This window comes from Podarcis cretensis (genome assembly GCF_951804945.1).
Source record: "Podarcis cretensis genome assembly, chromosome: 1".
NCBI lineage: Eukaryota > Metazoa > Chordata > Lepidosauria > Squamata > Lacertidae > Podarcis > Podarcis cretensis.
In genome coordinates this window covers 43,064,886-43,079,312 of record NC_137170.1, presented here as the reverse complement: position 1 = coordinate 43,079,312, position 14,427 = coordinate 43,064,886, and the positions used below count along the sequence as shown (strand labels likewise).

General features: G+C 40.0%; 1 protein-coding gene across 2 annotated transcripts in view; it reads left to right on the top strand.

The window, feature by feature from the left end:
* FSIP1 (fibrous sheath interacting protein 1) overlaps nt 1–14,427 on the top strand; it is a 78,336-nt gene that overhangs the window by 16,994 nt on the left and 46,915 nt on the right. For both annotated transcript variants that reach the window (XM_079954705.1, XM_079954704.1), the window contains exons 10-11: nt 590–754; nt 10,265–10,399. In XM_079954705.1, coding sequence (XP_079810831.1) covers nt 590–754; nt 10,265–10,399 — 300 coding nt within the window. The remainder of the gene's footprint in view (nt 1–589; nt 755–10,264; nt 10,400–14,427) is intronic.

Sequence of the window (14,427 nt, the reverse complement as noted above, 5' to 3'; positions counted from 1 at the left end):
TGATTTGTTCGTTTGGTTTTTTTGCTGCAAAAGTGGCTACAAGAAGAAAGTATTTTTCTTTATCTTACTTGTACATAAGTACCTAATAGTTTGGGATTTGTCTCCTCTTTGCTTTATAATGAAATTTAAAATAATTAGTATTTTCCCAAGCACTCTTAGGAATAAGAGCCTCTAGCCTGCCAGTAATCAGCATTCTTCTGGTGACCTTGCAAAACTGTTCTCAAAACTTGTGGACCTCTTATGGTCGGCCTGTTTGTCGGCACCCAAGCGGCGATGCAGCGTGCCTCTGAACAGGTGCAGAGTGCATCCCCTCCAACCCCCTTGCTGCTGAGCAGTACCAGTACCTTCTTTCCCTAGAAAAAAAGCACTGCTCCATCCTTTATGCAAGTTATGTATAATCACTATTTTTATGAAAAGTTATGAGATGTTGCTTGATGAACTAAAATTTTAACACACATGGTTTCGTATCAGATCTGCATTTATTTGTGCTGAGGAGAATCTGTTTCTCTTAAAAATAACATGGCAGGGTTTTTTCGGTCCTAGTTTATATGCCCAGATAGTGTGACTAATTCGTTATTCCTTTTTCTAGGAAGAAGCAACTACAATGCTAGCACCAGGTGAAGGTTACACACCTGAGCCATTGGAATACCATCACCTCACTGAAATCAATGCCAAACTCAAACTAGTAATCTCTGATGGAAATTTATCTGCAGATCAGAATTCCTGTTCAATAGTCTCTAAACAGATTTATCAGGTACAGTGCGACTTGGAATATAACTTTAAATGCTCAGTAGCCATTTTTTAACATGGGAATTTGGAGATGCTTTAATTCTAGTGAATTGCTTCCTGTTTTCCTTGAATCCCTGTCAGCTTATCCTTCTTGAGGCAATCTAAGATATATTGAACCCATTACATTCCCAATTGGGACATGCAGTCAGACCCAGCTGTTTTCCCGAATGTTTGTGAGACTCCCAAACCAATTCCATCCCACCCACTGTAGTGAAACTCCTCTTGCTACCACCCATCTATCTGCATATTCACCTTGCTGTTTGGGCTGAAGTGAAGGACAGATCTTTCTGCTCCTTCCCCAGTGCTGTTGTTTTACATGTCTCAGTTTTTCTGGCACCATGGTCATTGCTGTAACTGAGGGGAGATACCTCTGTTCTGCTGCTGCTGCTGCTGCTGCTACTACTACAGCAAGGTCAGGAGAGTGGTAAAGGCAGACCATTGAGTGAAAGGGAGGAGATTAAAATCTGAGCAGCAGAAGAATTCAAGAGGTTGAAATGCTTATCTCACAGCTGCTGAGGTTTGTGTTCTTATCATAGAAATTGTGACGGTTGGTGACATTTATTCTCAGTTCCTTGTACCAAACCTAGTATGAGCACAACTGCAGGCTTCCAGTAAGTTAGTTTTAGTTCACCTGAAGCTGTGCATGTAGTGTTAAACAATGATTTAGCGTTTTGTGTGAACCAGCGGTGCACTGGGTCATATTTGGAAACCAATGCTTAGCTCCCATGCCTATATTTCTCTCTGCAAGCTATTGAGCTCTGGAGCATCTATGCAATGTTTATGTAAAATTATGCTCTCTTTGTAATATAGCAGAAAACTGTTTTGTGAAACCATCAAGGTCAGTAAGACTTCTGAGGGAGTATAAAATGAACAAAAGGTTAATGCAAACTTCTAGGGTGCTTGACTTTCACACACTATCATCATTTGGCAGAAAAACAGCAGAACAATAATCAAAGGAAGTTTCCTCATATTATTCTAATGTCTTGGAATAGGCCTGAAAGCAAGAGCCTAATTCTGCTGTGCTCCCAGGGAGCCTGTGGACCTCAAAGCTGTCACTGGCCCAGGACTGATTATTATCCTTCCTGGGCATTGAGCCAGATGTTTTATGGGAAAATGCCTTAATTTTGGAGAAACAGGAGACATTAGTTTAGAAGGCTAATTAAAGGAACACAGTTCAGAGTAGGCTTCAAATGTCAGAATAGGAGGTATTTGCAATAATGTGTTTAGGATTGTCAGAGCTGTAGTCCATCATAGTTTATGAGTGTCTTCATACCATTATGTGCAATCAAACTATATTTTTGCACAGTGAAATACAATGTTGTCATTAGATACATCAGTGCAAACTATGTTTTCTGGTGAAACAGGTAGGTTGCAGAAGAAGTAAACATTTGCCAGCAATCTGTAAACTTTAGCCAATCTTTTTAGCGTAAATTACTGTCCACAGAGTGCGTGTGTTGAATGCTTTTGCTGCTCAGAACTAGTGATGGAAAATACATTTCCTGTCGGAGTATAGACAAGGCCATTATCAGAGGAAAAGCCACACAGGCTGGATGCAGCTTCACTTTTCTTTGTCATGATGGTCTCACCATCTTATTTTCTCTCTCTACTTATTTTTGTATTTGTGGTTATCCCTGTCAACTGAAGATAACATTTCATGCATGTGTTGAAGAGAACACAGAAGCTTAAGCTCATGCCATAATAAATTGGTTAGCCTTTAAAGTGCCGCAAGGCTCTTGTTTTTACTGCAACAGAGATTATGTAGCTGGCACTCTGGAACATATGCTTGGGGAATATGCCACCAAATGCAAAGAAGGAGAGGGTCCTTGTCTTTCAAGAGTTGTGTAGAAAAGGGAATTAGAGCATGTGCAGCTTTTTATAAAAGGATAGGACAACTTTTAGAAATCCAGTCTTTCTAAACAAATGTGAAAGGTGCAGAATCCCTCTTTTCTTTTGCACCTGACAGTCTGGTTTTTTTTAACTGTCAGAAATAGTATCTTTATTCTGATAACTAGCTTTTATATAGCTGTGCCAACTTTGTGTAGAAACCTTCATCCATCTTAATTAACTGCAATAAGAATACTTTACTGTTGTAGAGTGTTCTTTTATTGGTCTTCATATTTTAAACCTTTCTTTGCTGCATTGGGAATATTGGCCTAAAAGTATCATGGAAACAATCTTTAACGAACACCTTGCACAATACCTTGATATCTCAGGATGGCATTGACAAGGATAATCGGAGAATCTTAAGTATGGAACTCCTCAACCATGGAGAGAGGAACAGGAAGAAGATGGGAGTGAAAAAATCAGCAGCTCTAGCACTGCCTCCACTTAACTGTTGTTACTGGACAACTTGTGAAATGGTGCGATACTCCCAGTGTTTTGTTTCCTGGCAAGCATTTATCAAGAAGCAGAGAGAAATACTATCTTATGACTAAGGGCCAGTTCATACATTCCAAAGAAGTGGAATGCAGACTCATTTTGGATATTGTTTTAACAGGAAAGTGGCTAAGAAATATTTAAAATAAATCGAGAAAGAATTGGTGCAAGTGACTTGTACTCCTTTACCTGCTTCTTCGTAATGTTAAGGCTGACCTAAAGCACCCTACTACAGGCAGGTTTTTTTTTTAAAAGAAAGATCATCCTTGAGCAAAACAGGGTTGTTTTCACACTTCTTCCTTAGCTTTCTTATATTTCTTCCCATATCTTCTTCATTATTTTTCTTCACAGTGAATTTTCTCATTTCTGTGCAGCACTCTGCATTCACATTTACCTCTCTTAACTGGTTTATGTGATGCATCTTCTCAAATCCTTCCTTGCAATGCTTTCCTTTGCATCTAACACAAACTACAGTAGCTGCATTTACTTTGAAAGTTCTTCATAGCCTTGCCCTACTCTGTCTTTCTGACCTTATTTCCCAGAAGTCTTCTGTTCCCTTCAACTGCCTTGTTCAATTACTGCTGCCCTTAATAGTTTGAAACTTGGAGAACGCCTACATGATGCCACTTCTCGCTATCTTTTGAAATGCTTCTTCAAAACCAACCTTTACTGTGAAGCCTATTCCTCACTGAAAAAAAGCGTATGTGCTGCAGTTTCTCACAGTAATCAATTATTACACTTAACCTCTGTTGCCACACTTCCTTCTGTTTTCTTGCTTACTGTCAACATTTTAAGCTTCTTGGCAGATACCTGTCTCCATGTTACTCTGTAAAGCATTGTACAGTGGTACCTCGGGTTAAGTACTTAATTCGTTCCGGAGGTCCGTACTTAACCTGAAACTGTTCTTAACCACTTTAGCTAATGGGGACTCCTGCTGCTTCCGCGCCACCGGAGCACGATTTCTGTTCTCTTTCTGAAGAAAAGTTCTCTTTCTGAAGAAAAGTTCTTAACCTGAAGCACTATTTCTGGGTTAGCAGAGTCTGTAACTGTATATAGTGATGCTACTAAAAATAGCAGTCAATTTTAATTGATTTTAGTAGTAGTAGTGTGGAACAACTTCAGACCCAAAACAAAATGTTGCAGTATATCCTGGCCTCCCATTCCCAGTAGCAGCTATACTATTCAGAGTACTAGTCAGCCAGCCACACCTACTTCTAGGAGGTATTCAACTAAACAGTTATGCTAGCATGACTTTTAGCTGTGCAATGTTGCCCCCTACCCCCAATCTATTCTGAAGCACTGTGCTATCATAACTATCATAGGAACTAAAGCAGGCCAATTCACGCTCTACCCTGCTTTTTTAGCTTTCTTCTCTTCCAGCTAACGCTCAGCATCGTGTGACCTCTGGGCATCTCACTGAGCATAATTTAGCCTCATGGGTATTTTTTTTTTTTTTGGGGGGGGTCCCTGTTTGGTGAGTCCCTCAACCTTTTTGTTGTACTTCTGCAAAACTGAGGGATCTCTCAAGCATGCTTGGTTTTCAGTGGCCCTATTTTGCTTTGACATCGGTTGGCACAAGGAAGTAGTAATACTTCTGATGTTTACTAAGGTCATTTTCTGCTCAGTTGTGGTCCAAACCTAAAATGCAATTTTCTATGTAATTTATGCTGCATATGAAACCCGTGACTAGTTACCTACCAAGCAAAACAAGTGCATGGTAGCTTACACCTAGCATGTATCAGACTGAGCTGCAACACTTATAAAGTGCATAATTGGGCCAATTGTTTCAATGGACTTCCTTCAAAACTAGTTTGTTGTGTTTGGCCCCCCCCCCCAAAGATTTGGCGAGTAATCTGAAATAGTTGTAGACTTAACCATCTGTTTGTATTTCCACTTAGCCAGAATGAACTTCAGTTATTTATTCTCATGTTATTTGCTCCAGATTTTTGTCTGCCAAGGACTGTGTTTAATGATAATTTCAAAGCAAATTCCCAAGCTAATGTTTCATTATGTGCAAAAATGTAATTATCAACAGCTTAGAGATTTGGTTCCTACCACTTGTTACTATATTTGAAGAATATAGGAATTCTATATTTGTGTGTCCTTAATCCTTAACAAATGGTTTTAATAAGTTTGTATAGGAGTATTTCATCTTGGCTGTTACAGGAAAGTTGGATCCGCAACTCTTTTCCATGATTGTATTGTTTTTCATTTAGGAAATTGGCGTAATCAAAACCTTCTTTCTCTCTCAAGCATTTCCCCCCGTATGCCAGATTTAATTAAATCATTATAGTTATGCTTGTCTCTTAATTTGGTTTAATTATTTATTTAGTTTGAGCTCTTAAGTATTAGCTCAGTTGAATTCCTTTTTTAAGGAGAAAGGTTATGCCCAGGAGTTCTGTTTCAATGCTAAGGAGTGCCCTATACTGAACACTTGGCAGTGCAGAGTTTCCTGGATGACTGGCACTGCTGTGGAAGGACGAGTAATCTGTGATGCAGAATCCCTTCATGAGGATGGTTTCCATTCTTAACAGAAGGAAGTTGAAGGTTAGGTTAAGCCTCTCTATTCCTGTGGATGCCTGTGGACAGTGGCATAGCGTGGGGGGTGCAGGGGGGGCCGGTCGCACCGGGCACAACATATGGGGGTTAGGGTTAGGGGGCGCAAATCCACGGGTTAGGGGGTGCAAATCTATGGGTTAGGGGGCGCAAATTACTTGCCTTGCCCAGGGTGCTGACAACCCACGCTACGCCACTGCCTGTGGAAGCCAGACTTTCAAATAGCCCTGCATTGTGCTTTGGCTGAGCACACTTGTTCCCAGCAGGGGAACAGGCATGCATAGACAAAAACAGTGGGATCTAACCCCCACTCCCTAGCTGATGAGGAAGGATTAAAAGCCCTCATCAGCTGATGAACAGGGGTTAAATCCTACTGCTTTGGCTGCATGTACCAGCTCCCAGCAGGGGAACTGGCATGCACTACCAACACAAAATTAAACCTTCCCCCCTTCCCATTAGCTGATGTCACCCTCCCATCAGAGTGCTGTCAGTTGATTGGCAGGTGGCCATATTTTATTTTATTCTTTTAATGCCTTGTGGGCCAAATTTTACCTCCTGGCAGGCCAAGATTTGGTCTGAGGGTTGGAGGTTTCCCATTTCATGTATGTTGTTGATTTTTCTATCCCCTGACCCCCCCCCCCATAGTCTATTTAGATTTCCTTCTTCCAATAATTAACATGCTCACTTTTCATTGGGTTGTTTCGGTCCTCCACCCCTGTCCCCCATTTTATGTCCTTCACCCTATTATTATTATTATTATTTATTTTCTGCAAACATTGGTATTTCTCCAAGTTTGCTGATACTATCTCTTGTACCTAGGTGGTGTTGATCTGGCAACATAAGGACGCTCAGATAATGAATTTGCTACTAATATATATGATGATATATAATAATGTATTACAATCATGTGTTTTATAGTACTATAATAGGCATGCCAGTGTTTAGGGTTTATCTTAAAATATGATTCAAAAATCTGGTGCTCAGCTTTTCAAGCCTCATGTACTACTACAGTGGTACCTCGGGTTACAGACGCTTCAGGTTACAGACGCTTCAGCTTACAGACTATGCTAACCCAGAAATAGTACCTCGGGTTAAGAACTTTGCTTCAGGATGAGAACAGAAATGGTTTGGTGGCAGCGGGAGGCCCCATTAGCTAAAGTGGTGTCTCAGGTTAAGAACAGTTTCAGGTTAAGAATGAACCTCTGGAACGAATTAAATTCTTAACCTGAGGTACCACTGTACTGATAAATGCTATTGTGAAACCCATCCCTTTGTTAACAGACACCAGGAAATGTTCTTGATTGGTATTATGGTTTTATCTAAATGTTTTTTTTGTTTTGTTTTTTACAACATTAAAACAGCCTGTATGTGTGATTAATCAGTGCTTTCAGATGCCATCATGCTACATTTGACTTGAGGGCGGTTGAGCTAAACCTTTTGGCATGACATTTGGCTCTTAGAAAAACTGCCATTACTGGCATTGCCACATGGTTTGCATTACAGTAGTAGATGTTAGATGTTAACAAGCAGATTAAAATAAGAATTTAAAAGGAGCTACATAGAGCTAATGCCAGCTCTGTGCAACCAGACAGCTATCTGTAAGTCTGAGCTTTTCCACATGATAAAATGGGTGCCCCGACTGCATTTAACGATTAGTGTGCTACTCTCACAGGCTTGTATCTTGTGCCAGAAGAGTGATATCATGTCTGTGAGTAATGAGTAGGAGAGAGTCTGGTGGCAGTGGGAATAGTGACAATGTTGTCCACAATTTATTTTATAGGGTCTGGATGAACAGTGGATCTCCACAACCTGAAAATAAATAAAATATTTAAGCAACTGTTTCTGAAATGGCTGTTCAATGCATGATAAGCCTTGCTTCTCTTGGAACTTAAAAAGTGTTTTAATACTCTACAATGATGCATGGCGAGGAAGCCGTGAGTCTTTAATTACATCCCATAGGTGCCTATGGCACTTGTGTAATCACAATTTGCACCATAATTACTTTAGTGGTTATATTTCCCCAGATAAACAAAATAGTGCAACCAAAGCTTAGAAAATGTGACATCTATCAAACAGAATAGCAAGTTCAAAAATATTGGGTAACAGATTAGTTTTCCCCCTCTCCTTGTGTTCTCTGTCCAGTTTTATTTTTCATCACAGTATGGTATCCTTAAACGAAATCCCAGATGTCTGCAAACAGAGTAGCCATGCAACCTTATGCACATTTCCATGGGGGTAAGCTCAACTGAATCCAATTAGACTAAATTCTTACTGGGCTTGCATAGGATCAGGTTGTGCAGAAGTACTTTTGAGGGCAGAATTCTGCTTGGATCCAAAGGTGTTTAGTTTGAACAGAAACTCACTTCTGCTTGCTGAAGGGGACATGTGATTTTTGGCAATTCCCTCCATCTACAGATGACATCCTACATTCCACTCCATTTCTGAGGGTCCTCCAGTCTTTAGGCTTGGCCATCTGCAGTTCTTAGAATGTAGGCTATTATATATGCATTTATTTTTAGCAGAAGGCATTTGCAGGGCTGACTGATTAGTTAGATAAGCAAGTATTTGTTTTGACAAAGGAATGGTGGCTCCCTAGAGGTTTGTGGAAAGCAGTGACTTCATTGGCATATCTGTTGACAGAGCCTTTACTTGTGCTACAGAGAAAAGTCTACCAATATTCTGTTGTTCATTAAATCTAGCCACTTTTAATTCCAGTTGATATTTTGGCTTAACATACACTATATTTTGGGGAAGAAGTTTGCTTTATGTCATAAGTATGTGGCTTTAATTAAAATCTGGACGGTTTTATTTTGGCAATTTTTAAAAAGACATCTAGTTTCTTATTATGTGTAGCCAAATGTAACTTTTTGATCATTCATATTTGCCAAATACTCAGTTGCTTTAGGCTCAGTAAGTAAGTGATGTCATAGCAGCAAGTGAGCAGGGTGGAAAATAAGAAGCTGGACTTTGTAGAAACTTTCATTCCAGTGGTGAATAATACTGTCCTTTGTCTCTTCTTCCTGTTTCCATTCCTGATCATCTAACAGATAAAAAGAAGTTGATTTTCTCATGCTATATAATATATTGAAAAGATTTAAATTAAATTGGTGGTTTGTATGCAGCATGTAGTACAGATGATATTAAATGCAGGAATGCTCATAGAAGTTGAAAGCCCATTGTTAAAAGTTAACCTTTGTCTAGTGCAGAGGTTTTCAACCATTTTGGGTCCATGGCTCCCTTGACCAACTACATTCTTTCTGTTGCACCCCTGTGGGGCTCAGGAGCCCAGTTAGGTCACTCCATGACTGCAGAGCTGGCAGCCCCATACCCCTTTTCAAACACCCTCCCTTGTGGATTGTTCCCTCAGCCTCCTTCTCTCCTTGGGAGTCCTCCAAGCAGCTGCTGCCCCTGGTCTCTGACCTGCCCTCCCGCCCCAACGAGGAATGCCTCCTCACACTTGCCCACAGGGGCCTGGGAAGCACCCCCTGGCCAGCCCCAGAGGCACCATTCGCACACAAACAGCTGTGCAAGCCTTTGGGAGGCTGAGACACGATAGGGCATCAGAGGGAGGAGGGAAGGAAAGAGGGACAGAGGCCAGTATTGTCTGTGGCACCCCTGAGCATCATTCAAGGCACACTGGTTGAAAACCACTGGTATAGTATATTAAACAATATTCTATAGTAAATGACCAGCAGTTTATCAATGTTATTTTCATTAATAATTTTTGTTACTCTTCCAGATAATCTAACATGCCTACATTCAGTTTTAATTGTCAGAGATTTGCTACATTAAATATATTACATTTGGGGATTTTAGCTGTTTAACATACAGTGTATCAATTGTAGCATGATTAATCCTGCATGCATGTATATCATTATGGGTACACATGCTATAGGGAGCCTTTGTTACAGAAAAGTTTCCCTACTAAAGTGTTTTCAGTTAAGAAATGTCATAACATTTCTGTTTCTCCTCTGGAAAACAGTGAAAAGGAACAGTTCCTGAATTTATATTCTGGCTGTCTAATTCTGCTTTTCAGTATGCAAAGCCTATGAAGAGCCTAGGTGTAGATAGAAGTGTCTATTGGTGATCTATTGGGGTATGATAGAGTCCCCACCCCCTTCTTCAGATATGTTAAATTTTTCTACATAAGAATCACAACTAGAGAAGGACTATCAGGTGGGGTATTATTATCTGAGGATGAAAACATGGTTCACATTCCCTATCTTTCTGAAGGTCTTATTGATAGCTATATTTGGAGTTTCCCCATAGGCCAAATTTACCTTTGTAAATTTTCCTTTTTACAGGAATACATAGCACAACTCATTTGTTTGAGCCCAGCTGCCTATGTTTTATTAAGCATATTGTTCAGCTCAACAGTCACTACTACAATCTACTGTTGATGACATCCTATAATCTGTTTGATACAGATTAATCTGTAAGCGACATTTAGCATGGAGGGGGCCCTAGTAGATTGGTCTAGATGGTCTCCCTTTCTTTTTCAGCTTTACATGTCAATGATTCCATTATTATTTGCTTCTGTTAGGATTCTTTGGCTTATGCAAATAGAAAGCTGGAAACAATTCCAGGTGAAAAGGTTTTAAGAGACACGAAAGAAGAACGAGATCAGCATAACCGGCTTCAGGAGATTGACCAGCAGCTGAAAAACCTGGAAGGGACTGTAAGTCTTCTAAAGTTCCCTAGTTTGCTAAAGTCAGTAGATACCAAGAATAAGAAGAGAATGACAAAAGGTTTCATTTTGTGTTCTTGGTAATATTATTCTGTGTTACAAAATAGATAAATTACAGTGATGCTTCTCAATTACAATATCTGTATGAAGATCAAGTGCTTTCTCACTGCTTATATAAACTGGTGGGATTTTACATAACGTGCGTTATGTTAATATAAAACGAGTGCAGGTTGAATTATATTATACCATGAAGTCTAATGCTAAAAGACAGCTTTCCAAATAAACAGAGAAATCACTCCCTCTATTTCCCTTGTTCACGGTGTGCTGATGCTGACGTCGCCAAAATGGCACCACCCACCCACAAGAGGCAGGCTCAGGGGAACCCCAAAGTATGCAGAAGTACAAATAAAAACAAAATATGGGCAAATAAAAGGAAAAATAAAGGGGGGAGCCACCTCAAAAGTGGAAACCAGACTGCGCATGTTTGTGCTTGATCACTTTCTACTTTTCTTGGAGGGCACATGGGGGGGGGGGAGTAACAGCACATGCAGCATCTATTCTAAATGCTGCTTTGACTTCATCTGTGTCCCCACCTGCTGTCAAAAAAATAACCAAACTGCTTCCTCTTGGCTGCTTCACCAATTGCAATCATCTGTCTTGCCAGAGTGGTGCATGCTCTAGTTATCTTCCGCTTGGACTACTGCAATGCACTCGAAAGACCTACATTGGCTCCCAGTACGTTTCCGAGCACAATTCAAAGTGCTGGTGTTGACCTTTAAAGCCCTAAACGGCCTCGGCCCAGTATACCTGAAGGAGCGTCTCTACCCCCATCGTTCTGCCTGGACGCTGAGGTCCAGCGCCGAGGGCCTTCTGGCGGTTCCCTCATTGCGAGAAGCAAAGCTACAGGGAACCAGGCAGAGGGCCTTCTCGGTAGTGGCGCCCGCCCTGTGGAACGCCCTCCCATCAGATGTCAAAGCGATAAATAACTACCTGACATTCAGAAGACATCTTAAGGCAGCCCTGTTCAGGGAAGTTTTTAATCTGTGATATTTTACTGTATTTTTGGTTTCTATGGAAGCCGCCCAGAGTGGCTGGGGAAACCCAGCCTGATGGGCGGGGTACAAATAATAAATTATTATTATTATTATTATTATTATTATTATTATATGTGAGTTTTCAATAATAGCTGCCATAACAACTGTGCAAGGAAGGGGCTGTGAGGGAGAAAGCAGGCCAGAGGATCACCAATTCGCTACTTATAATGCCCCCATCACTTATTGACCCTTTAAAAGGAGAGGAACAGGATTTTTTTTGTTAATACTCCCTTAGGGAAGATGTTTTATGGAGCTTAGAGCTGTAGTAGCCTTAGGTTTGTGCATTTGTGCATTAGGCAATAGTTCCGCTCCCTGTATAAAAATAACTGCAACTAAACCAACCAATCCCGCATAGTGCAAACCTGCACAGCAATAAAAGAGGTTTACAATGCAATTCTGTACATGTCTACTTAGAAGTAAGCCCCACTGAATTCAAAGGGACTTAGTCCCAGGTAAGAATGAATATGATTGCAGACTTAGCCTTCAAGTGCTCCCTCACTCCTCCAGTGTGGAAGAAGCCAGCTGGTAGAAACACCTCGTCCTGCCCCAAAGAAACATTATGCAGCAAGGTATCACTAGTATGTTTTAAATGTTTTAATATCCTTTTCTTCTCAGCAGAAAGCAGTGAACTGAAACATTGCCTCCCTTCCATAGTTTAACAGTGGTGTAGTATTTCACCTGCATTGTGTGCTTCATTTAAACATTTCTTGAAGCACTAAAAGAGACGAGGCTAATCAAACCTTCCCCTACACATATGTGCAAATTTGGTTTCTTTACTACTCCAATAGTCAGTTTTAATTTAGTTCAAATAATTTCTGACAAATTGCCTTTTCATATTCCTAGTAAGTGCATGTTATGATCCGTATGAACCTGGTTCCTCTTCTGATGCACTGTTTCCCTCCCACAACCCATACTTTTGCCTAGAACAATTCCTGTGAAGGCACAGATGCAGAAAATATGTTGGAGCTGAAAATCCATGTGGATATTATGCCAAAAAATATATGATTCAACACACAGAGTTTTCAAGAAGAGCTAATCCGGAAATGTTGTAAATATGATGGGAACATATTTCAGATGCTTTCTTGTTAGTAGTTCCACCATGTATCTGATGAAATAGGCTTCAATCTATGAAAGCATAGGTTTTAATAAAAATTTGACTTGTAACATGCTACAAGACTTTTCACTTGCAGGCCCCAAGACTAAGATGCCTCTTCACTTAAATGACTGTCCTTGTCAATGGAATGGTGGTGTTAAAATAACGTACGTCAGTTTTATAGCTTCAGTTTAATAAGTTAGTTGGTAAGTTAGCTGCTAAAGAAAATAAACTCAGTCTACAACATCCCTTTCTGCCATTGACCTTTGCCTTTTGGTCACTGACCCTTGCTATTTATGGGAATACAAGTCTGGACGGGCATCTGCAGTTTGGTGGCTGGGTCTACAATAAGCAATGACTTTGGAATGCACTGGGCTACTGGTTCATTAAAATACAATGAATGTTAACAGGTCAGTTCCGAGGTCTGATTAGTACAAAACAGTTCCTTGGAATCTGCTATGGTATATACCCCCTCTTGTGCATACCAGACATTTTTTCTCTTAAGAGGATGCCCACAAGACCTTACAGGGGCAGAAACTATTCTTCACTTATTAAATGGTAAATGAATAAGCCACCTGTACTAATGCATAACCCATTGTCAGGTTGGCATTTGTTTGTATTGTGAGAAAAGGGGATAAATTGCAGGATCGACCAGATGGAAAGTCAGTCGCAACCTGTAGGGCTCTAATGCATATCCACCAACATTGCACAGATGAAAATGCTTGTAAAAGCCATTTCTCATTTGGCCTGGTTTTCACCTTCTGATCAGCTCTGTACATGTTACTGAAGGTTTGATTCCTTTTCCCATATGCTGTATTAATTTATTGTTAGCTTTAATGCTCTTTTATACAGCTAATATGGTGTTTGATCTTTATATTAAATAAGTGCTACAAAAACATAATTGTTCTAAAACTTATTATCAACAGTTCAGAATGACCTGCTGGATGCACAAAAATGTGTGCTAATACGATTAAGTACGTCCCATCTTACTATAATATTGCAACTTATTTAATAGTATTCAAACAGAGCACCTTTGGGGTTGACTTTTTTTGTTTTTCTTTATATTGGATATGGCTTTATTTTTCTTACTTTCCCCCAAAAATTAGTCTTCCTAGTGTGCCAAAACATTAAGGCTATTCATTACAAAACTTGAATGTTCACATACCTTGATGTTAATACATCTAAAGTTACTTAGATAGAAACAAGATGCATCCACTATCCACTCCGATATGTAACTTCTAGAGATAATGATGAAGGGGTTTAACCCTGAAGATTGGCAGCCCTAGCAATTCAACAGCATTTTAATAAAGCAAAATAGGAATAGTGATTTAGCAAGGAGAGTTACTAGAAAAAAATGGCTCTCTCTGATAAACAGAGATAGAATACATGGAAGTGCAGGATACGGTGGCAGAATCCATTGGTTAGATGTGGGGTGGACAAGCACTTTGGTCCAGAGGGACGCATGCGGCAATAGATGGTGGGTCAGGGGCTTAAAATATAATTGGCTTCTAAGGGCTTGTTGCTGAACATGGTTGAAAAAGAATTTCCTTACAAAGAATGTCTAAAAAATTTAAATACCGAAAATACTCTGGAAATTGTTGCAAATATTTTAATTGGGTCACTCAGGTCAGGTGAACTGAAATGGCTGAACTGACCTTGCCTTGCAGGGTTAGGTCCATGGGGCTGTGCCTGCAAGATTAAGTTCACCAACTGAAACCAGCCCTACACTATTTATTATTAATGGCTTCATCAAAAAACCTAAGTGGCATACCCAAACATAAAATAATTATCAATAAAATACAGAAGAAACCAACAGAGTTTTAAAAACAAGT